General features: G+C 34.4%; 1 protein-coding gene across 5 annotated transcripts in view; it reads right to left on the reverse strand.

Annotated features, from left to right (window-relative positions):
* The window catches only part of PPFIA2 (PTPRF interacting protein alpha 2), a 473,921-nt gene that overhangs the window by 36,825 nt on the left and 411,184 nt on the right, over nucleotides 1-25,912 (reverse strand). For all 5 annotated transcript variants that reach the window (XM_047065813.1, XM_047065810.1, XM_047065809.1 and 2 more), the window contains one exon: nucleotides 21,703-21,796. In XM_047065813.1, the coding sequence (XP_046921769.1) occupies nucleotides 21,703-21,796 (94 nt within the window). The remainder of the gene's footprint in view (nucleotides 1-21,702; nucleotides 21,797-25,912) is intronic.

Raw genomic sequence — 25,912 nt, forward strand, 5'->3', positions numbered from 1 at the left:
GCTCAGATAGTTCTATTCTTCATCTGAATAGAAATTTAACTGCACAGTTGTTTGTGAAATCTTTGCGTGATCTTGTTCTTGAAAAAGTTTTCTTTGTTTTTGCTTTGTTTAATCACAAACTCTTGTAACATAATAACTTTAGTAAGAGTATGCTAAGATAATAAGAAAAATAATTCTAGTCAAGTGGATGCTATTCTTTGGTCTCCAGCTGGCAGGGCTGAATCCCCAGCCTTTGAACTGACACACTTGAAACTGGGGAGGAACTGCCGGGTTAGGGGTAGATGGCTGGGTTTTGCAGCAGGACTGCATGTCACATGACTTTGACTCCAGATGTGCTTTCCCTTTATCTGAGGGCAGTATCAACTGTGTAAGAAAGGCATTGAAATTCTCAGAGCAATATTACATTTAATTCTTCTCAATTAAAAAAAAACAACTCTCACCATATTATAAGAGACATATATCTGGGTGTATTCTATGAGAAAGAAGCAATGTTAAAAAAATAAAATAATATGGGCAATGCTATAATAATTGGAAATCACTGAGTTTAACACATGAAGATTTCCTAACAGATTATTAAAGGTAGCATTAATTGTATGGGGGCATGCTTCTTCCCACCAGATATTTTGACAGAGAAACAGTGATCTGAATTGTTTAGGAAATATAAAATAAAAAACTGATTTGCCACAAATAGGCATTTTGAATATGCTGGTGTTCTCTGTTCAACCACCCTATGTGTGAAAAGGTATGTATTTATTCTGTACCTGAGATCCAACCTTTTCAAAGGTCAGAAGACAGTTCTTCCAGAGCAAGGCTAGGATCAACTTTCCCTAGTATAAGTGTGAGTCTGGAAAGTGCTGTTTTTCTATCTAGACCTGAATAAATATTTTTGTTTTTCTTTCTTTTTTTCCTCCAGATGATCTAATATTTAATCATCCTTTCCCAAAGGATCACTTATATATCACTATAGTTAAGGATATGCATTTTTGTTTTAAGATTTAGACTAGATTTTAGAGAATACCAGTAGCACTTCCTTTTAGAAATTCTATCTGACATAGGGTTGTCATCACCTGTGTGAAAACCCAAAAAAGAAAAGTACTAATTGTAAAGGAATGTCATTTTGAGTAAGAAAAATTTTTGAATTGTTGACTATTTTCAAGAAACACATTCTCATCTCTAATAAAGAATGCCATTAGACTCTCTTGAAATAGGTGTCAATGAGTTACTGTGACTGGAAAGTGACACCTTAGGAAGGCCCACCAGGTGCATGAGTCATTTGCATGCTCAGATATAACTGTGCACAGGGAAGCCTGTGCATGCTATGCCTGGTCTGAGATAGGAACAAGGTTGGGCACCCTAGTAATAACTAGATCCAAGGATTTCTGAATAAAAATCGAGAGTGTCTAAAAAATGTACATGAATCAAAGGCAGTTGCCAGGCTTGTAGTTTCTTACTCCTAATGCACACTAATTTAAGCAAGTTTGACTTTGCTTAAATGACTCAAACCAAATGGAAATGTCTGGCTTCTACTTTTTTTTTGGTTTTATGTCTCTGCTCAACTATTGCAGTTTTAACCTAATTGGTACAGTATGCTTGCATTTGTAAGCTACGTTTCTATCACACTAAACAATGTCCTCATGTCTCCATGCCTTGTCTCCCCAGTCACTTTGTCTTGATTTTTAAGACATACTAAGATACTTCCCTGAAGCCATCTTTTCTCGCCCCTGAGGCAATATCCACTACATCTTTTTATAAGCCCCCTAGTATACCAAGCATTCTTACCTAGAGTACCTTTAACATTTTATTGACTCAGAGATTCAGTTGGTCTTATTCTTTGCTGAACACAAAACCTGGTACGTGGTAGATCATAAAAATGAGATGACTGACTACCTAACAAATTTGGTTCATCCTGGAGTAGGAAAGGTCCCTGTATTCATGCCCTCACAGTAGGGGAACCAACTTATAAATCAAAAAAATTCAATCAAGTGTTAAACTCTGAAAAATAAAATTCATTAATTACTCAAAAAAGTCACAGACCATAGGGCCAGTAAAGTCTCTTTTCTCATATTCTTCCCAACATGAATGGTTCATCACTGTCAGTGAAAATAGACTTTATTCTCAGACCACTTAGCCTCCAGTGCTATTTTGGGATTGCCAATTTGTGATATGACTGTCTGAATACTATACAGTACCCTTTCCTCTGTCACTCGGGATGGCCATTTCAGTCACTTTCCATTTAATGCCTGCCAATTTCCCCCTTCATATTTTCTATTTCATCTTCCTTTACTTTCTATTTTTGTCACCACCATACTCCTTTTTTTTCACCCCTTTAATTGGCCCCTATCTCTAGTCCTCTAACCCTCTTAATACACTGGCATAAGAAGAAAATCTGCCATGATAGCAAAAGAGGTAAGAAAGCAGCCTCTAAAGTCTGATGGTTTGGGCCTGATTCTTGGTGCCTCCTCTTCTTAGCTGTACATCCACAGACAAGTCACTTTACCTCTTTGTACCTCAGTTTCCTCATCTGTAAAATAAAGCTGACAATACTAGTCCCTACCTCAGGAGGTTGCAATGCAAGTTAAATGAGAGAAAACATATGGTAATGTGATTACAACAGTGCCTCACACAAAGGAAGCAGCTAATAAATGTGAGGTGTTACTTTTGTCATAGTATTGTCCTCTGAAAACCTGCCAACAGCTTCTTAAATGCCTAAAGTGTAACCCTCAACCTGCATTACGAATACTAAAATAGGTTTAGTCTTGACTTACCTTTCTAACCATCTTCATTCACTTCTAACCAGAACTGAAAAACTACTTTTGCAAATAATTTGTGCATTCTAATTTCTCATTGCAAGCACCATTTTCCAGGGCTGGTAAGTTCTTTCCCTTCTTCAACTATCAAAATCTTTCTGTTTGCCTAAATTACGACCCTAGCTTTCATTTTGTGATAATCCCATTCCATAAAGACTCTTTATCCTTCAAAGTCTGGAAACTTCTAGTGTGTCAGTATCACTCATACAGATTGTTGATTAGCACCACATGTGTGTGCCTCATATCCCATCCCCAACTCTAAAGTCCTAGAGATGAGAGCTTGTCCTTCCACTGCATCATGCTTTTCATCATCTGCTCTAGCCAAGAAAATCTTTCGAATGACTGTTATACTGTAATCCACAAAACTCTCAATGTTGACAACCACCTGGGATGTTTGATCATAGGATGAATTGTAAGTATTTTGTTTTTGTTAACATCAAACTATGCATCGCATCTTAAAAAGGAATAAGCATTTTGTTTAGCAGTTACCTATACTGGCTGCTCAGAAAGAGAAAAACATGCACTCTCTAACATTAAATAAGATATTTTGCAAATTGACTACTACCAAAGCTTCTGTTCAAATCCTCATCATTTGCGGATCATGGCAAAGGACTCCCAGAGTCTCTCGGTCTCTGGTACCCCTCCGCCCATGCTTTTTCCAACTCCCAGTGAGAACTTCCTAAACGCAAATTTTTTGTTAAGACTTGCCTACTTAAAAACCTCCCCGTTGTCCTAAAAATAATGGTCAGATATCTTAGCATGATGAAAAAGACCCTTAGTAATCTAGCCTCAGCTCTCTCCAGACTCTTCTGCTCAATCAGTACTGAAACACTTGCCATTCCCCCATACCACATTCTACTTGACCCTCTGTGACTTTTATCTCCCTTTTTCTTCTGATTGAAACATCCTTCTTTGCATCATAATCATGGCAAATTCATACTTGTCCTTCAGGCATAGCTCATGCTTTATCCTTCCTGTTAAGATTCCAAGACCTCTCCCAGGCAGAATTAATTTTCTCTTCTACACAAATATTATGACTTGTGCATACTCCACTGATTGCACTTATTATACCTCTCATTTAAAATTTAAAAATATATTTAAATGTAATTTTTTAGATTTTACTACAATTCAATATAGTACGTACTGTAATAGAGATTTTTCTAATGTGACTTCTTGTTTCATTTAAACCACTTTCTATTCTTCTGAGATATGATATCATGGTTTGAAAGAGCAAAGGTTCTGGATGTAGACAAATTAGGGTTTAGATCCCGGATAACAACAGCTAACACGCATTGCCACAAATTCTGTGTGAAACGCTATCCTAAGAGCTTTGTATGGATAATTTCTTTAAGCTTCACAACAATAAGATACATATTGATACTCATTTGCAGATGAGGACACTGAAGAACACAAACCACTTGGAGCATAGAGTGAGCAGTGGTAGAGCCAGAATTTGAGCCCCAAGACCTTGGCCACAGAGTTAACTTTCTTAACCCCCATTCTATCCTTTAGCTAATTAATCTCTTGAACTTTTTGTAACTGAAAAAGGAGGATAAATTGATTGCAATAATTTGATTATATTAAAAGCAACTTCCTTGTTAGTATTAAATAAAATGGTATTCTCCCCCTTTTCTTTCTTCTCTTGTGGTTCATTTATATTCAGAAGTGGCACATATTTATTTGACCTCCTGGGTAATATGTATAATCTTTACCCGCTTACTATCACACCCTTTAATTCTTAACATTATCAGATAAATAAGGAGCTTTGCCTTTTCTTTTCTTCTTCCTCCCTAATATCAGGTTCTGCATCTCTGCCAGAGGAACCAAGATTGGTCTTGATTATCTCATTGGGATGGACAAACTGGATTGCTTGCACTTTGTGTCAGTTCAATTGATTTTGTATAATTGCAATATAAAGGAATTCTCTGATTGAAAAATATACCTTAAGGGCTTATTAATTTACTGTGGCACATGACAAGTAATTAGTTATTGATATAACCAGAAGAAATAAATATGTGGCTTGATAAGAACCAAGAATAAAACATAAGTCAAAATAATTTGACACTTGAATCTACTTCTTAACAGTATAGTCCAGAGAATAAATCTCTCTCACATAACGTAGCCAGTAAATTTACTTATACTTCATTTCACACCGTTATTAATTGTTCCATTAAAATTCAGTAGTCAGGAGGGTAAGTAGGATATGATCTCAAATTCCCAACAGACGATGAGCTATACATCTATCATTCAGAAATATAGACTTGTTGATCAATGCTATGAAAATCAACATTACATATTTGAGAAACTATTTGAAATTCTGGTCAGCAAGTATGAACAAAATGTGGTGCCACCCACATTTTTTCTAACATGTGCAAGCTGAAAATGTATATCTTAATTAACACAATTTTTCTAAACAGAAATGTCACAAATCCCAATCAGCTGCTTCAGAACATTGATTGCCTAAATATACATATTTAGCTCCATAAAATTAAGAGTTTTGAATTCAACATTAACAAGGTTGACTTGATTTTAAAAAGCATAGCATACTGTGATTTTGTGTGTGTGTGCAAGTGTATGTGTGTTTGTATATCCTATAATGGCACATTTTCACATGAAGTGCATATAAAATCCATTACACTTCTAAGTACTATTTTATTTGGATTCCAAGAACACATGCTAGGTTGTTTGGAAATGAAATAGTTTGACGACATTAAAACCAAAGTTTATTCATACTGAAACCTTTTTTCTTCAAGCTGCTCTGAAATGGAGGGCACAGTCTCAGAAACAAAATGTAATTTATTTGTGAATTTGAGTTGGGATTTACATAATTTCTTTCCTCACTTTATTTTGAATTTAATCAGTTTCAAAGCCATTAAAAAGGTATAAACACACACACACACATGCACACACAGAAATGTGATGAAGCAATACAATTACTCATGCTGTTACTGAAAACTAAAGGGATTTGTATTACTTTCCATTAAACAATTTCATTTTTGAAAGATTCTGTGGTCTGTTCTCCCTAGTCATCTCCTGATAGTAAATTGGGGACTTATTGGAGGAACAGTGGTAATTTTCAGGTTATTTGGATACCATTTAGACTAGATTACCTTAGTGCCTCATCTAATTTTCGCCCTCTTTAACTCAGATTTTGAAGTTTATAGTTTTCATGCTTCTTGAGGTTATAGATATTTTCTCATCCTCTTGTGAGGTTCAGGAAGTTGATAGTAGTGTCAGTAAGTACAGAGAACATGTCAGTCACTCAAGGGTACGCAAAACAAATGGGAAAGCTGGGGCTTACATTCTTACCTTCTCATCCCTAATTCAGGGAATGATCTTTCCACCTCCAATCTCCTATCTTCACTAAGTTTGTACTATCTTCTCCTGACACTTTAACCTCCTAAGCTTTCTTTTAGCAATTCTACCGGGGAAATGATTTTAAAGTCCTAAAATGTTAAATTCCAGGAGCATGTACAAGACGGCAAGAATCTCAATTTTAGAATGAAGACAATTCCATCAGTTTCTTAAAGTACATAAATGACAATGCAACATGCATTTATTATTTTTCAATATTTAATTCAAAAAGTGAAGGGAAAATGAATGGGATTATTCATTCATGGGATTGAATATTTTCAATACTCAATGGGATTATTTTCCTTATGAAACTTAAAATGGGATTATTTTCCTTATGAAACTTAAAAACCATGAGAAGACAGACCACTGATATTACATGATAACATGAAAACAATGTTTTAAATCTAATATCTAGAATATTCATTATATTTAAAAAGAGCTTACAAATTTGGCTATCATAGTTGAATAGTACCCTAACCACGGCTTGCCTTGCATTTTTAAGAACACTTACTAGGCTTTCCTTAATATCATAAATTATCCTAACTGAAGTAAATTCTGCATTACTAAATCATTAGTAGTACTAACTAGAACTTAAAATTAGAGTAGAAAAATATAACAAATATAAACCATACTAATGAACTAAGCAATACTACAAATATAAATATGTTATATATTATATATATTATATATTATATATATATAATATATATATATATTTGGTTTTCAATTTAAAAGCAATACCTTTCCCAAACAGAAGTGTTTTTAAAAGCTCACCATGTTACCAATGTAAAAGTTGAAACCAATGTAAGTATTTTATAAGCGTTATGCATAATTTGTTTTACTTTGAAGCCCCATTTGTCTTAGGAATAGATAATTAACATGTTTTCATTTTAGTTCAAAGAGAAGGATTTAAAATTTTGTACTGTAATCTGAGATGTTTAGATTTTTAAATCTTTGAAAATTAACCTGTAGTACAGGAAATAATGGGAAGCACACACAAAACCAAAGGAATAAACCAAAACCAAGGATTACTTTGGAATCTAAGTGTAAAAGTCCTACTGGGGAAGATCCAACATTTATCCTCTTCATTTAAGTGCAGTTCTAATAATTAACAAAGAAGTTTGTCTCTGGAAGAGAATGTGGGTGGAGAGCCACTAAGCACTAAGGAGCACTCAGGCCAACCCAGCCATGCAGCACAGTCCAAAATAACAATGTGGCCTCCAACTATTACTTAAGGCTCACCGAGTGCCACACTAACTCCTAAAGCATGACTTGAGAAGGAAGGAAATGACGTCTGGAATATCTTTTGACGTGTGTCTAATAGAACTGAATAAACAGAAGTGCCTGCAAGGCCAACATAATTAATTTGAGTGTGAACATTTCTCTGAACCAATGATTCCTTTTACAGTGTGGAAATGAATACACTTTGCAGTTTTCATTTTAGGTCAGAGGCAGTGCAGCTTGTGTTAAAACTGAAAAGAGAAATACTAAAGATAAAAGACAAAAAGGATGGTGCTGAAAATAAACATGTTCAGCAGCCATTGTCATTCAACTTACCCAGATGTGCTTTTCATGAGATGGAGAAGGATGGATGGAAAAGAAAAGCACACAAATGTTAATGGATACATTTTAGTCCAAAGAAAGCCATGGAATAAAACAAGAGCATCATTTCAGATGTGCAAAAGCTCAGATATGAGAAAGACATGGTGTCTTTTTTTATTTCACCGTGGCACACATACTCACTGCGTCCAAAAGCATGATCAGGTTGAGGGCAGGTCTAATTGTTGACTAGTAAGTCTGTCTCTTGAAAATGAGCCACTCTGAAACATGCATGACCACATTTTTCCCAGCCTCTAGTATACTCCAGGAAGAAATCAGGCATTTTATTAAAGAACATTCTTTACCTCAGGCCACTCCTGGGTTGTTTTACAAATAGAAGCAGGATTTACCAAATGGTGCTCAGATTCTCATACAGCCTTACATGTCTACTGTTCGAGCTCAAGAAAAAGTACAAGAGACCCCTGGAGAGGCAGCAACTTAAGAGAGCACTGGTGTGAGCGTCAGAATATCGGGGTTCTAGTTTTTATACATGATTTGGTCAAAATTACCAGCACGTTCTGATTTTCAATCTCCTTACCTTCATATGGGGCAAGAAGAAAATTATACATTCAGGCCCATAATTGTAATATTCTAACAAATGCCATAAGAATAATAATTTTTATAATATGCATTTGCCAGTAATCAGAACATGAGAAGGATAAAAGAATCCCATGACTCTTTTCCCCTTGCTACAATAATTCCTTCTCCTCTGTTTGAAGTGGCAAAATAAATGTTGTTGGTGCCAACTGAGTCTCTTTCGACAGAAACATTTATTTGGACAGATGTTTATAAATGTTGCTCTGAGGAAAAAGGAAACTAGTTTGGTTCACCAATATTACCATAAATCATCGCAAAACAGCATTGATTTAAATATAATTTTTGAGGTAGCCCACTTGCTCCCTGGATATAGTAGTGGCACTGGGAAAATATGGAATTTAAATAATTCAACGAAAAGCCATGGTAATATTATTTAAAATTTTCTATACAAGCATAGTAGACTAATTCTTAGAAAAAATAAAACTTTTACTACAACTCATAAAATATATTAAATATAACAAAATATGAAGCAGAAATCCATATCTCAGATATTAGGCAACTTAGAGAGTTTCTTTTTTATTGCTCAGTCATTATAAAGAAAAGGTTGGCGTGCAATGAAAACACCCTGTACGTGCCTCATCTAAATGCATTCATTCAGAGAAACCATGTATTATTTTATTAAATAGGCCTTTTGGAGAAATGCGTATTCTTTGACCTTAGCTCCAGAACAGCTGTGGGAAGCTTTTTAAATATTCACATAAACAAAAACATAAATGTCCATACATATTGGCACCACAATGACCTAAGAAATTTAAGGCATTTTTTTTTTACATCATACATGGAACAGAAAGAAAATTAAAACCAAAAAGAGACAGTTTCTAAATTGTTAAAATGGCTTTCCTGTCAACGTATCTGTGAACTCTTTGATGAGCTCTTAAAAAAGGCAATTTCTGAGCTTTCCAGGAAAATTGCCAAAAGCATTTGGGGCCAGTTATTCCCATGGACAAAATCATCTTTCTCAGCCTACCAGTTATCTAGTAATTGCTCTCCAATAAAACAAGTTGATTAAATATGTGCACAATGGAATATTAATAGTCCCCATGTATTCATTTAGCATTTTCAAAAATAGAAAACTAATATCAATAAAAATACCTTAAATATAAAATGTAAGAGAAATTATGAAACAAACAGGAAACACAAATATAAAAAAACATTCAAAAAGTATTACTTAAATTTCTAATATATTTGTTATCAATTGTTATAAGGGTTCTGATTTTTCAGAGCTTTTATGAACTTTCTTATTCTCCAGAGTCAATTGAAAGCAATACTGAGCAGTTACCTCACTTTAGAATATTAAGGATTTCAGCTCATGATGTAAAAAAAAAAAAAAAAAAAAAAAAAAAAGTCCTGCAAAGGACAAAAAGCTAGTCATAAATGACTCTGACATATCTCAGAGTGGCAAATACTCTAAATTCATGTCAGAGGGAATATATATTTGCAGAGCTTTTTCATCTGGATAAAGTATTTAATTTTTCTTCTATGTTCTTTCCTACAAGCAGTTATTTACAATAACACATAACCTCATTATTCGTTTTCTCTTCACTCCAGATTGTCAAGATTATGATAACATCAAGACAGATTCTGTGAAAAATAAATGTTCTTCATGTAAAGATCACTGTAATAGGCAAATAACAAGTTTTAATTGACACAGAAAAAGAACAGGTTTTAAGTTACCATTTAATGAATATGATCAAATCCAATTATTGGCATGTTTTCCTTGGGAACATCAGCATACATCCAGACACAAGTAGACATTACCAGCGAACATCTGTCTTTTTTCCAAAATGGTGCCTGAAACTGTTCAGATGTCTCATTTTAATCTTCTAGATCTCTTACTACATGAATGGGCCATTTCCTGTTTATAAACTAGTCAACTTTGAATGTTAAAACTTCACATGATACATAATTCACTACATGAGCTTCATATGTGAAATGTGATTGCTTCTCTCTTCTTAAGGTTCAAATTGGTGACTCAGAAAGATTTTAAAATCAATTATTAATACCAGATTGAGGAGTGAATGGGTAGCAACTGATGTGAAAAAGTAGAATAAAGAAAGGATTTCCTGTAATAGGTGAAACCTGAGAATGTTTAAAGAAGAGAGCAGAATTTGAAAGTATAAGAGCAAATAAGAAGTCAGCACAACATGACTGAGAGACTGGGAAGAGATGAGCACTCAAGCAAGAGAGTATCCTAGTTTCCTGCAATAAAACAAAAGAGGGGCTAGTGTTAGTATGCATTTGGCAGCAAATAATTTAGGGCACTCAGATGGTTTCTTCCTTCTCTCCCTCTAAAGCAGAATGTGAGTTCATCTGCAGAGGATGCAGCTTTGAGAACAGTGGAGTTCTCTAACAAAAGTTTCAAGGAGTAGAAACAAGATTGGTAAGAGAAAAATACTGTAATTACAGGGCACTGATGAAATGCCAAAGGAAGCTGGCCCGAAGTCTTGTACTATCATGTTCTCCAGCAGCATAAAGGTGTTCAGTTGTAGACATAGAGAAAGAAAATTCATTGGTGGCAGCAATAGTGGCATGTGGATACAACCAAATGAAAGAAGAGCAAAAAAAAAAAAATGAGGAATTTTTGAGTGTGTTGAAATCATGGACATGGAATCTAAGCTAAATAGGAAGCAAGGAGAGAACAGAAAGGGGCAACTGTGCTGGGAAAGGATAGAAGTTAAGAAGAATGATAGTTGACGAAAATGACAAAGCAAAGCTGAGAGGAGAAGACTATGGTTAGGAAGGAATGATCTGTTTGAATTAGTAAGAATTAGTAATTTTGGAATAAGAGTGATTTGGAGGAGATGAGATGATATAGAATATGACCATGGAAGGTGTCTGACTTCAGTAGAGAATGGCATTGGAAGCCATGACACTTACAGATTAAATTGTGAGTGGGTGATCTATGTGGATGTTAGGGCACCACAGGGTGATGGAAAGGTCTACTTCATGTATAAAGACATGGGACACATTGAAAATAAATAGTCAGGGGCGCCTGGGTGGCGCAGTCGGTTAAGCGTCCGACTTCAGCCAGGTCACGATCTCGCGGTCCGTGAGTTCGAGCCCCGCGTCGGGCTCTGGGCTGATGGCTCAGAGCCTGGAGCCTGTTTCCGATTCTGTGTCTCCCTCTCTCTCTGCCCCTCCCCCGTTCATGCTCTCTCTCTGTCCCAAAAATAAATAAACGTTGAAAAAAAAAATTTAAAAAAAAAAAAGAAAAAAAAAAAAGAAAATAAATAGTCAAGCATATTTCTAGTGATCTTTATAAATGAAAGGAAATGGTTCAGAAGTTTTCAGTATGGTTCATCATCACGCTACTGCAGAAATAACTTTTCTTTAAAGTTAATACTGATTTCACTCTAGTTCCATCTGTGTCATTGCAATGGCAAGATTTCATTCTTTTTTGATGGCTGAGTAATATTCCATTGTACATATATACCACATCGTCTATATTCATTCATCAGTCGATGGAGTTAGAGTGTATTATGCTAAGTGAAATAAGTCAGTCAGAGAAAGACAAATACTCATATGTGGAATTCTGGAAACAAAACAGATGAACATATGGGAAAGGGGAAAAGAGAGACAGGGAAGCAAACCATAACAGATTCATTCCTATAGAGAACAAACTGAAGGTTGTTGGAGGGAGGTGGGTGGGGGAATGGGCTAGATGGGTGATGGGTACTAAGGAGGGCACATGTTGTGATGAGCACTGGGTATTGTATGTAAATGATGAATCACTAAATTCTGTTCCTGAAATCAATATTATACTATGTTAGCCTAAAATTTAAAGGAAAAATTAGAAGGAAAAAAAATCAAGTTAATACTGATTTCAAATAGTTAGAGATTTTTGAGACTCTTTTAAAGAGGTTAAGAAATCTTTATTCTAAGAATTTTGTTCATTTGCCTAGCAAATCTAACCCAGTCAAACACAGTTGAAGTTGTGGTTCTGTAAAATCTGAAACAAAGACATTTCTTTGTATTTTTACATACATGTACATAAAATATACATATATCCATACATATGTTTTTAGGGGACATATAGAACTAGTTTTTAAAATAAAACTCTGGAAATAAGATACAGATAATCACTGCTCTCCTTAGAAATGTAGAAACAAAGAAGAGAATCTTATTTGATAGGTGGTTAATTTTAAATAACTGTGGGAAGAGAGAGCATCTTCAAAGACCTTATGAAAAACCTATGCAGAGCCAATATAAGATCCTATATTTGTGGAAACAAATGTGGAGAATTCTTTCCAGATTAAGATGTCAGCAGTATATTTAAAGGTACCCTAATTAGTGACTTTTTTTCTTCTAAAAAAGGAGCTTAATTATCCTTGGTATTCGATACTAACTTTTTAAGTTTTATTGGAATGAATTGTGTAAGATTGATTCAAGCACACATTTAAATTTCTTACATAGCTTATTTGTAAGTGCTCATTACCATTCTTACATCAAACTTTGAGATATTATGTGTGGCTAATTATATGAAAAAAAGCAATTTTATAACACAGCTACATTTTGTGCGTTGAAACTATCTCCTCTTCCCAGTATTAAAAAAAACAGTTTGGCTTGAATATATTTATTGCTCATGTTGAAAGAGGGGATAAGGTCAGATGACAAACTAATTATCCTCCGGAAAAAAAATATGCTACTCTTTTCGGAGTATGAAGAGGGTGAAGGATTCTCTTTTGACTCCCTATATAAACCATTCAAATATATAAGATATAAAGGTGCAGCTGACAAACAACTACATACTTTAAATTGCAGCTTTACCCTGAGATCCCAAATAATTTAGAAAAAGGCTGGAGTCAAGAGATCCAGACTCTTGTATCGTACAGTGCCTGGAGGGCTATGTTTCCTCATAGGTGGAGGAAAATCTACCTCAAAGGCTTTGTGAAAATTAAAAGATAATACATGGAAAATATGTAGTATAGTACCTAGAATACTGTAACTGCTCAATGTGATTATCAAATTCTTATTACATATATAATAATTATCATTACTATACAAAGAATGAGGAGGAAAATGGAACGGGGTAATTACAAACAAGTATTAGATATTAAGTATATTAAGACAATAACATACAAGATGGGAAGTAGAGAGAGATAAGGCTGGTGAGATAAATAGGAACCAGATGATGCAGGGATTTATGGGCCATATAAAGTCATCTGGAATTTATCCTAGAGAAGCTAGATAACAACTGAGGGATTCTAGGCAAGTTCAGAAATATAATTTAGATAGATCTCTTTAGCTGAAGTACAAAGAACGGATTACAGGAAGGCAAGAATGTATCATGGTTTTAGTATGATGGTCTGAAAAAGGAAAGAAGAAAACCAATACATTTGAGAGATTTTAAAGAGATAGTATATGGAGCAAGAGTATACAGAAGTGCACAGAGGTACACAAAGGAAGAATAAGGACAAGGACGACCAAGGGCAAAGATGAAGCCTAGTTTTCTGGTTTGGTCATCTGAGTAGAAGTCACTGCCCTAGTTCCTATTATTTTCTTAGGATTTCTTCTCTACTTGAGAGTTCTTTCTCTTGGCAGAATCTGGATCTCTGTTGTTTATACCCCACACATTCCTAATTATTTCTAGCATACCTTGAAGACATGTTTGATATAATCTTGCTATACTGGTCATGTTCCTTGGAACATATCCTGGTTTGAATATATCCACTTAAAGTATATTTCCCAGAAATTAACACAATATCCAACTATAATCTGAGCAGTACATAGAATTTTGGCCCTATCCATTGCTTTTATCGATATTGAAAATCATTAACCCCCTTGCTAGACATTGCTAACTTGTCTTTTTTGTAGAAACAGAGATCTTAGGAGTTGCAGTTAAGATCCCTCTATACCTACAGGCATACCATATCCCCCATACACAAGTAACCAGTAAGTAGAGTCGCAAAATTGGATGTAGAATTATATAAACACCCCTATTAAACTTTATCTTGTTAGATTTGGACCTCTATGTAAAGGTCTTCCTTAAATAAAATAATTTATCTAAATATTTAACTATGTCTTCCAGCTTCATTCTTCCACAAATCTGATACTCTTATTTAAGTCACCTGTGAAAGAACTGAGTCTGTCACCTTCTATTTTACTTAGTCCTCACCAGTTCTTTTGTTCAGCCCCTTCGGTTACAATGGTTTCATCAGTTATAAACCCATTTTGTTAGTTTCAATCCAATCTTGTGTCTAGAAGTAAATTAAATACCTTGCTGAACTCAATAAATGGTGTTCCTACAGTATTTTTTCCTCCTCTACACGTCTAGAAAATGTTTGAAAAGTTTAAGGGCACAGTTTATTCTTAAAGGATTCCGTTTACTCTTGGTAATCAATAATCTCCTTTCTTACTGATCAAAAATAATCTAATAAATATTATAGATTTATTTTGGCAATTAAGAATGAGGTGAGCAGTCCCTAGCTTGGAGAACAACTTTGAAATAAAAACATTAGGTAGCTTTAGGTTTGCGGCACTTTTTTTTTATTCTGTTCAAAGACTAGTGATTTAGAGAAAGGATCATGGCCTCTGAAATACCTAAGTGCAATTATTTGTTTTCACATCTGTATTTCTACAAGTGCTCTGAAAAATGGAACTGTGCAATTTGAATATCAGTAGTTTCCAACACAGTTCTTGGGACATAATAGGCATTAAGGGAATGAGTAAAAAATGATCATTTGTGTATTCTATTAATCTAGGATATACTTCAGTAAAGACAAATGATATGGACTTATTTAGAAAAGGAGATCATTCTTCTAGTATATGTAGCTATCTTAAGTTTTAATTTCCTATTACTAATTTTTATTTTAATCATTCCATATCATAAATGTTTCCCCTGAGCAGAAAGTATAGGGACTATATAGCGCTTCTGTTCTACTTATTCTGATCTATGAACATTGCACTGTTGGCTCAAAACAGCAGCTCTACTCATTCTGAATTCTTTTCCTTCCTTCAAATAGATAAAATATATCTAAATATAGTTAGTTATAAAAACACTTGGATTTTCCTTAGCTTTATTTTTCCTAAAAAAAATCAATGCATTTTGGCCTTTAGCCTTCAGATATTATTATTTTCTTAGGTTTAGGGAATTTTTCACAATTGTCCATGGTTGGAGTCAGACGGCTACATAGGATCAGATGGCAAGGCAATGTTAGTGCTAGCTCAGTGCAGGTAGAGAAGACATACTTGTGAAGTTTCGAGTAAGAAATCGAGACACATTTCCCAGAGAAATATTGAGAACATTAGGTTTGGGTTCTGAAGTATTTTATTTTGTTAGATCCTTTTGAGTTGAGTCCCCAGATGTTCCCCTTGCAGTCATGTCTGTATAAAACAAACCTATGACTATAACTGATTGACCCAAGCACACATATCTGTTCCTCACTAAGCCAATCACATGCTTTCACCTAGGAATTTAAAATTTGGACTTAGGTGACACAGAAAATATGAGTTCTTGGGGTGCCTGTGCGGCTCAGTCGGTTAAGCTTCTGACTTTGGCTCAGGTCGTGATCTCACAGTTTGTGAGTTTGAGCTCCACACTGGTCTCTGAGCTAACAGCTCAGAGCCCACATCGGATCTGCTGTCTCCCTCTCTCTGCCCCTTCCCTGCTCATGCTCTCTCTCTATTGGAAATAGATAAATAAACATTAAAAGAAAGAAAGAAAATATGAATTCTTGATAACACTCTGCAGAAATATTTCATAATCTCTTACTGCTGAAATTTTGGAGGTGTGCTGGCTCTGTTGTTTCTGAAATCTCTGATACTCTAATAACCTACCATGAATTCTCGTTTTTGCTTTATCTAGTCAGATTCAATTCCTATAACAGGCTTACAAAAAAGATTTTTGAGGAGGAAGCAAAGACATTTACCTTCAATATATATAGCACTACTTCGAAGGGAAAATGTATTCAAAGCTTCCAACACATGTCATACAAACTAACCTCTGGAATGCAATTCATTTATAAGTTTAACTTGGCACACAGACACTTAATAAATATTTATTAAATGAGAGAATGTAGTGGAATTTATGTGATACCTCTAATTATGAATATTTTCAGTGATATTTATTTTACTTAGAGATATGCAAACTCTGAACCTTCCAAATGCCAAAGATTAAAAGTGCCGAGTCTCAAAACACATTAAAGATTATGCACTGAGGAAGACCCTTAGGACTGCAATGGAAATAAATTAACTAAATCTATAGAGCTTCGCTTTTATGTCTTTGAAGTTCTAACATAAAGATTCATTGGTAGTGATTAACTATGACTGCCATGCTTCAAGGATAAAACTGCTTCTCTGGAGGATGCTACTGATAGCTGAGTTGGAATGTTAATTTCATTTTAATGATGTTGAAAAATTGATTTCAAATCCATATTCATTTAGCAATGATATCCATTTGGAAGAATATAACATATCTAACACAATAATAATAATAAATTACCTACATTATAGCTAAAGAGTGAAAATGATAAATTAGTGTATTAATATTTATATGGTACTTTTCAGTTTTAGTCTCAAGGTACAAAAGATTTCAGTATACATGCACGTTTCAAAAAAACATATACCGTGTAAAAGCGCAGGAGGAAAATCAGCAGATAAAAATTAGGATAAAGACTTCAGAACATATATATCTGGAGATATGTATCCATTTACAGGGTATTCTGTCAATTTTAATATGTTCACTGACTATCAAAGACTGTCATGAGAATTAGGTACATTACTATTGAAACAAACAAGTTCATCTTTAATGTCATAAGTCTCTAAAAATAAGCTTCTTGGAAGTAAAGTTGAGCCTAAAAATGAAATTTTTAAAAGTCAGTACATGTAAAACAGTTCAGGTTAACAAGTCTCCAGATTGCAAGTATAAAGTAAAAATATGAAACAAAAAATATTTGAATGGAAACATGCTTATGATATTTCTGAACCCCGAAGAGAAAAATCTTAACATGTTCAGAGAGAGAGAGAAGAAGCCCTACATGTTATATACAAAAGTGACAACTAATTGACATTAGATATAACTAGAGGCAAGAAGAACAGTAGCTTTAAAGTTTTGAGAGAAATTACTTTCAACCAATAGTTGTACACTTCTGGCCATTATCAACGAATTTTAGATGTAAAATATATTTCCAGATCTCTAAGGACTCAGGAAGGTTGCCACACACCCAACATCATGTTTCTAGAAATGGTGATATGGGAAATTGTCAGCTAAATATATTCCAGGAAAATAAAGACAAGAAATATGATGAGATATTAATACAAATACACTAACATTGACACTTTAAAAATTCTTTTAGATGCTAATGACCTAAACTTTCATTTCTTTCCTTGTAAGTTTATAGTCCTTGATTCTAGAGAGACACATTTACAAAATCACAATACTGTAGATGCTATTTTCAAGGAGAAGTGGGGATTATATTTGTAAACCTTGCAAGTCTGTGACAACCCAGCTTTTTCTGTGTCAGGTAAATTTGTTGAATTTTGGGGTTCAGTTTTAGGAAACCACCCCTTTTTTGCCATATACTTAAGTCATATTCTAACAATTTGGTGATAAAGCTGACATTTTGATCTCTAATTGCCTGACTCCTTTGTCTATCATCAAATAGATTCTCAACTTGGAATATGTTGTACACCTGAAACTAATATAATATTTTATGTTAATTACACTTCAATAAAAATATTATGCTCAGAGAAAACAATAAAAAGAAATTCAGGTTTTTATGAGCCAGACCATGTAAGTTTGTGACCTTGCAATAGTTTCTATCATGCCACACAATTACCTTTTGTATTTGCGTGGCTGGCTTCAGTTGGCCACTTTGAGCAAGTAGCTGTAGGTCTTAGATTAAAACATTAGCTGGAGAGCTAAGAAAGGGAAATAAGTTCTTAAATATCAGGGTGACAGTTACAAAAGGGAAGAGGTGGAATTCTCAGGTCTAGTTGATCATAATGTGAATTTTAGAAATGGTAATGCCATTTAGTATGTGTTGAGTCAGAGAAGGTGCTTGGAGTCCACTGAAATCAAACAAAGGATGATGGACAAGATCTCAGAGAGTGACACTCCGGAAGCAGCCCACATCAAGAAAACTACAAGAATCACAATTTTAATATGAAGAGAACATACTGAGAGTACTAAGTGACTCAATGCTTAAAGATTAGGAGAGCTATACCATGAGGCTATGGAAAAACTGGTCAAATTTTAATGGGGAAGACCAGAAAAATTAATGTGAAGTACTCAAAGAATTACTAGATGAGTTTCAGCTTGACACAATCATTGTAGGTATTAACTGTACCCTCTATCAACCTGCTGGAACAATGGATGCAATTAAAGCTTTAAAGGAAAGTGTAGTAAAGATAAGGCATAGTAAAAGCAAACCAGGCAGAACAATAGTAGATCAACTTCAGGCCTAGGTGAGACTGAGTTCGATGGGATAGCACCTGAGTGATAACTCAAGTCACCCAACTCAGGAAGGGAAAGGTTGGCAAGATTTTCTTGAAAGTGGGTGCTTTCGCAGATCCGGTATTGTCCTATTCCTATTTCTGATCATAGGGAAATAACTAGAAATATAAGAAAAACAAATGCCTACAGCACAAAGCAGAGTAAAAGAATGAAGTAGGGACACAGAGCCAGTAAGCTGTCCTAACCTATGTATGTTGAATATACTGGATCGCAAATGTGCCTCAAATTAGACCTTTGTTTGAGAGTGCCAACATTACAAATTTCTGAACTTTGCAAGAATCTGGACTATCTTGCGTGCTGTTCTCTGTAAGTATCTCCCACATATGGGTTTTTTTAAAAAAATGTGTCATAACTAACTTCTTTAGATAAGATTTCTCTCAATTAAATTTAAATTCACAGATTGTCAACTGTAGATACCTGATACGCTAGTAAAGTTGAAAATAAGATTTTTATTCAGCTCTGCTTATTACCATTGAGACTAAGGAAGCTCTGATAGGAATTTTGGGGCAGTGAACATAGGTCTAAGTTAATGCTAGACCTTCATGCTAGACTTCATGCTAGAAACATCATTTGGCTTGGTCAACGGATAGAATGTAGATAAACAATTGGCAGGAAGCCACAGTCATTGCGACTATGCACATAAACTATAATTGTTCAAAATTTTGAAAGAAATTACCTCATTTTTGCTTTTGTTTATTTTTCAATAAAATGTATTTGATTTTTTCCTCCATCTTGAAAGACTAATAAACATGAAATAATTTATTTTGTCTAGCTTATAAAACTCATTAGATGAGATTTTGGTAATCCAGAAACTAAGGCATAGTGTCATCCAAGTCCTGAGTAAGTATTAGCACTTACATACATCTCATAAATACTGGTTACATATTTATACACATGGAATAATCAATAATACCAGAAATACTCCTGTCCTTCCATTAATTAACTCTGCCTTGTCTTGTTGGATCCATTTTAACCCAAATACTATTATTCTATAAGAAATAATTGTACTGAGAAATGTTATTATTATATTATAGAATTTTCTTATTATTCTTCTTAATATTAAAGGCCAGTATTTTATTTAACACATTATAAAATTATATTTTGCCAAAACATATTGCAAAATAACACTCAAAAATCAAGTACAGTAAAATCTTCAAACTAAGTCCAGAATTAAAACTGGTTTCTGACTATGAGGGTAGTCAGGATTTGGGAAATAATTCCATAAAGTTAACATTAAGTCAATCCAACAGAAAGAGATAAAATGTAAATATATTATTGTTTAAATCCTGCATAATTGGAATGTTTAATTTTAGTGGCTGTTGAAAAGGACATTTAATTTGGTTCCATAAACAACCAACGAACTATGTTGTTTGCCTCAATATCATCCTTGCATGCAATGTGAAAACAGGCCAAATTGCCATTATATGTAAGTATTTCATTATAGGAGAAATGAAAATTAACCTTTAAGTGAAATAAAACAAGTTCATTAGCCAGGCTGGGCTTTAATCACTCTTATTCCTTTAGACTTAAAGTAATTTTGAATAAATAAAATTGAAAGTTCTTTACACTTGAAATAAATTGTAAAGACTTTATCAAAAGAAGATTTTTTAGAAGAATGGTTTCTCAATAAAGAGGCAAAAAATTGAATAAAAAATTCCTTGATAGTAATAAATAAAGGTAAGACATTTCAAACAGATTGTGATAATATTTAATTATACATTTAGTGATCACTAATGAAAAAAGAAATATCTACTAGTATTGAATAACACCGAGCAGTTGGCTATATTCAAGAAATAATCTTCTCAAGGTAATTTTTTTCTGCACAGTATTTCTATTAAATTTGGATATATATGTGTATATAAATATAATATATATATTGGATATATTTATACATTGGATATGTATTATGGACTATGTAGAAAATTAGTGAAATAATTAGGCTAGTGAGCTTTTCTACAACTTGCAAGTCTGTATTTCCTCATTATTAGTAAACATCTGTAAAGCAAATGAGAAGGCAAAATATGAAGTCAGTTGATTACACTGAATACTATAACCCCATGAGCATATCTGCTACAATAATGATGACTAGAGCAATGAATATTATTTCATAGGAAAGAAAGTAAACATAAAAACTACAAACACAACGTAATAAAATATATGAGAAGGAGGAGAGGAAAAGAAGTAACCCACCAATAGATTCTGGAAGAGAGAAATCCTTTGGCTTTTAAAGAACATGTTCTATAGGTACTAGTTCATCACTGAAAAATGTTACTTTGTATTTTAAAAATATGTTACTTATGGACCCCACTAGCTTTCTAACAGCTGCTGAGACTCAACATTTGCCAATTTTGCAAGTCATTTAAATGTTCCATATTATATATATGAATGAAAAGATACACTATAATTTCCTGCCAGATGCAAAACAATCTGCTCTGGGTCTAAAATAAATTTATGTTCAATCAGTCAGGGAAATATTCTTTTAAATACTCCTGTATAAGAGGAGATACTTTAATTGTCAGAAGAAACACGAAGTTGGATAGTATACATTCCCTTTTTATCATACCAATTCAGCCCTGAATTTCATATCGAATAGATTATCACATTACTTACAAGGCTACATTCAAATATTTTAAATATATATGATTTTTGCAATCAATGCATTGGTATCTTAGAGAAAACTGTCGATTTCTACTACAGGTCAGAGATGTGTACATCTATTTCAAACCGTAGCTCAGCAGAACCAGAAAACTCCAGAATTGAATAGTTTTAGGGAATACTAGAACAACAATGGCCTTAGTCTATTGTTTCCAACGACTGTCTTTTTAACTCCCCCACAAATGATAAAGAGTAAGTGCAAGTTAGAAAATAGAGGAAGAAAATCTCCAAACCTACTTTTTCTTCAGTCTTCTATCCTTCTCAGCTTGAGTTCCAAGTTTGCCTAACCCCAGGGACTCCTGAGCAGCAGCTTCAGTCTCCATAAAGCCTCCTGTGAAAAAGTAACTATTCATGTTAGGTTGGATACACTGGGTCAATTCTGAAAATAAATTTTTAAAAGTTATTTGTTCAACTACTCAGTATCACAAATTCTTTTTCTTTTTTAGATCGTCCTTATACTGCCAAACCAACATGCATAAAATGGCATGGGTACATAAATGAACGTACACTGAGAGAATGAAAAGAAAAGGTAACGACTGACCTACTATTCATACCACCCTCGACATAATACAGAATCTATGGAATATACACTCCATGGAATATACAAGCTTCAAGGTCTCTTTTTCTTCTTATGAAAAAGAAGAGCACATATCTGTGTAGTGCATGAAATTTGTTTTCAATATTTGAAATTTGACATATTTGATGTAAAATGGGATAAATGATAGCCCAATGAACACAATCGGGTGTATGTCTTCAATTCTAAGTCAAGAGACTATAGAAGTATTTGCTGACGTCTAAAGAGTTTGCATATCCTCCTTCTGGCACCCTCTTTTCCTTACCTGGCTGACTCCTTTATCCTTCAGTATATGCCTTACTTCCAGAACTTCATATGTTCTGGCAGGTTAGTTTTGTTTTGTAAATTTCATAATTATATCTGAAAAAAAAACCTATATCTTCAAAAAATCTTGGTAAGAATGGTTCTTATCCCAGCAAGCCACTAATTATTTGGTGTAGCGTCATTTTTATTGGTGCTGAAAAATACGCAATATACATAACCTTGAAAGGAAAGGAAGAGGAAAGAAAAGTATGTTGGGCATCAAATAGAATTACATATTTCACAATGCAATTATTTCATCCAGGATCCATAAACATATAGTTAATTCATAAATTCTTTGTTACACTTGAAAAATGAGAACTTAATCCTGGACTCTGTTTTCTTTTTGGTATTTACTATATGCAAAAAACATGAAGTCAAGGTAAGTGAAAAAATGTTCACTATTTTTAAGTGGGTTAAAGTACACATTTTCAAATTTTTTTTTATGTTTATTTATTTTTGAGACAGAGAGAGACAGAGCATGAATGGGGGAGGGTCAGAGAGAGGGAGACACAGAATCTGAAGCAGGCTCCAGCCTCCGAGCTGTCAGCACAGAGCCTGACACGGGGCTCAAACTCACGGGCTGTGAGATCATGACCTGAGCCAAAGTCGGACGCTTAACCGACTGAGCCACCCAGGTGCCCCAAAGTACACATATTTTTTAAATGGAAGGGATTTCAATTCCAGTTAAGCTCAATATTAGGTAGAAAGAATTAAGCTAATACCAACTCTTACAAAGACTACTACTACTACCCACACAAATGTCACCAATATGTCAATAAATAAAATTATTAAAGATAATTTTACTATTCTGCCACTGTAATTTCCTGACTTTACATTTGCAGGGCTTGACCAAGTTATGGTTTCTCTAGTGAAAAGTAATATCTTATTAAAGTGTCAGTGAAAAATTTTATTGTTACTGTTTTTCATAATTTATTTTAGCAAACAATGTATAATACTCAATGCTATTAATTCTGGAGCATTGGTATAAATGTTAATCTCATAGCCTAGTAACTCTGTTACTGAACTATATCATTGTAACACAATCCTCTTTAATTGAAAACACACTGACTGCTGTCTAGATCTAATCAATACTTTTGAGTTCAGGGACAAACATTTACTTCATTCAATTATGCACATGTGCAATTAATACTTAAAATTTTTTTTTTATTATGAAAGAATTTCATTGGTGGTACCGTTAGGAAAGTCATCCACTAGCTGACTGAAGGACTCTTGGGGTTCATTTTTAAATGTGAGATTTTCCATTTATTCACGGTGTGTGAATATTTTATTTCTCTCATCGGTGTACTTGCCTTATTGTATATCTAGAAATTATTATTCACAGTCTGCAAGTAACATTAAAATTGTTTTCTTGAAGTGAAAACTAAAATGAATGATTCACATAAAAGTTACGAAATTCTTGATCAGATGGGGACATAGAGATTGATGAAGTAGACCCATTAAGTAAACAATGATACACTTCATCCACCAAGTGGTTATATGAATCAGCCTTTTTATATTTTTCTGAGCAAAGAAGAACGTATAAATTATCATTTAAATGTTTTTAAGAACCCAACATTTTAATTAGCAAAAATAACATTAAAAAAAATTAAAAGCTCTGGGAGAGAAACAAAGAAAGTTCTAGAAGAATACTGTGAGTCAAAGCTAGACCCAGGAAAATAGATATTAGAATTGTTTCCCATAAATAAAACCATAAAAATAAAAAGCACGAGGAGCTTGGAAATACTCTGAATACTTCAAAATCTAATATCCTTTGAATAGAGCACTTAATAGAGAATTATGGCTACACCCTACTTCAAAATGCCAATAGAAAATGAAACTTATTGCCATAGTAGGTACAATTATTTTTAAGCATCGCATGTAGGACAGTACCCTTAAGCAGGAGCAAAAGTCTAGTCATGTGCATTTGTTTTAGCCCAGCTAAAACATTTCTGGGTGAGAACCTTCTTTCATAGAAGAATTTTCAGGTTCTGTTAAGGATGATGTCAGCCAAACCAGCTTATGAACTCTTACTTTATGAATGATCATCCGAATCTGGAGAGAGTCTGCCTCATTTTTGCCCAGCTGGTAGTGGGTTCATATGGCTGTGTGGGTTTTAAGAATGTCTACCTATTCATCTATACCAATATTTTATTTACTAGTCACACAGGGCTATGAAGCACTTGAAATGTGGCTAGTCCAAATTAAGTATTGCAAGTACGAAATACACATATGATTTTGAAAATGTAGTGTTAAAAGAAAGAATATAAGATATCTAATCAATAACTTTATATTGATTACATGTTGAAATACTTCTGATATATAGACAAATAATTATTGAAATTTATCTCACTGGTCTCCTTTTACTTTTCGTAATGTTATATATGGGATTCACATTTGTGGCTTGAGTTATATTTTTGTTGCACAGCTCTATATATTTCGGTGGTTGTAAACTGGAGACTGTACCAATCTCCATGAGAAATATGAGTATTTGTGTATGTTGGTTGGAAGAGAGAGGCGCATATTCAGATGTCAGAGTGACTGCAAAGGGCAACTGATATATACTGGGCAGGGAACAAGGATTCTAAGCATTCTTCAATGAGAAGAAATTAGAGACACACTCTAATGTGTCCTTAAAATGGCAGGAGTGCCCCTGATATGAAACATTAGCCTGTGGGAATCTGGGGGGTTGCTCACTCTCCAGGAGGTCTTTTAAGAATATGAAGAGAATATCATTAGCTCCACCCTCTCATGGCATGAGGTATTCAGGAATACAAGGCTTGAGTTTCATGATTCAGAGGATTACTCAGATAATAAACTGCTTATCACTTTTCAATGGCCACCTTGTAGTTGTGCATGCAAACACCAAGCCCAAATCCTCGCCTTCAATGAAGTTCTCTGGGCCATCACTATCACTCTTACTTTGGCAAGGTCTTTGAGGAGTTGGAATCGTTGGACACAGGACCACCAGTGGGATGTGAGTGTTCCACTAAAGTATTTTTTTTCTAGCTCCCTTTCTACATAAACATCTTGAGTAACCCCAAATCAGCAGGACAAGGATCTGGTGGTCCAATGTCATACAATATCATTCTAGAGAGCAGGAGTGAGTGGTTCACTTGTCAGATCACCTTCTTGGAAACAGAGTTAGGCCAGTGGCCCAGAACAACCTCATGGCTCTAAGTCTCTGGGCTCCCTGGGATATCTGGTTGACCCCAAGCATGAGGTAGAGAGCATACACTCTGAAGGGAAGCAACAGAGACTCAAATCCACATGGTTTGGTTGGATCAGACACCATGCCTGGATGGCACTGCCTCCCTTTTTTGTCCTAGGGTCTGAAAGGTTAAAAAAAAACCCCAAAAACCAAAAAACAGTGCTTTCAGTGATTGGACCCACATAGGTACGAATCTTGGCTAAGAGTCCTGCCCAGATAGCACTGCCAGCCCCAGTCTCTCCCAGGCAACAGAGAGGGATGATAGAAAATTCCAAGGAAAGTACTGCAAAGTATGAGGCTTCCTAAGACTCAGGTCAAGGAGTTCAGTAAAGGACTCTCTTATACCTGGTTCTATGAATGGT

The sequence above is a fragment of the Lynx rufus genome, unplaced genomic scaffold (genome assembly GCF_022079265.1).
Source record: "Lynx rufus isolate CCGP_SWC_20201006 ecotype Redwood Valley unplaced genomic scaffold, mLynRuf1.p SCAF_7, whole genome shotgun sequence".
Lineage (NCBI taxonomy): Eukaryota > Metazoa > Chordata > Mammalia > Carnivora > Felidae > Lynx > Lynx rufus.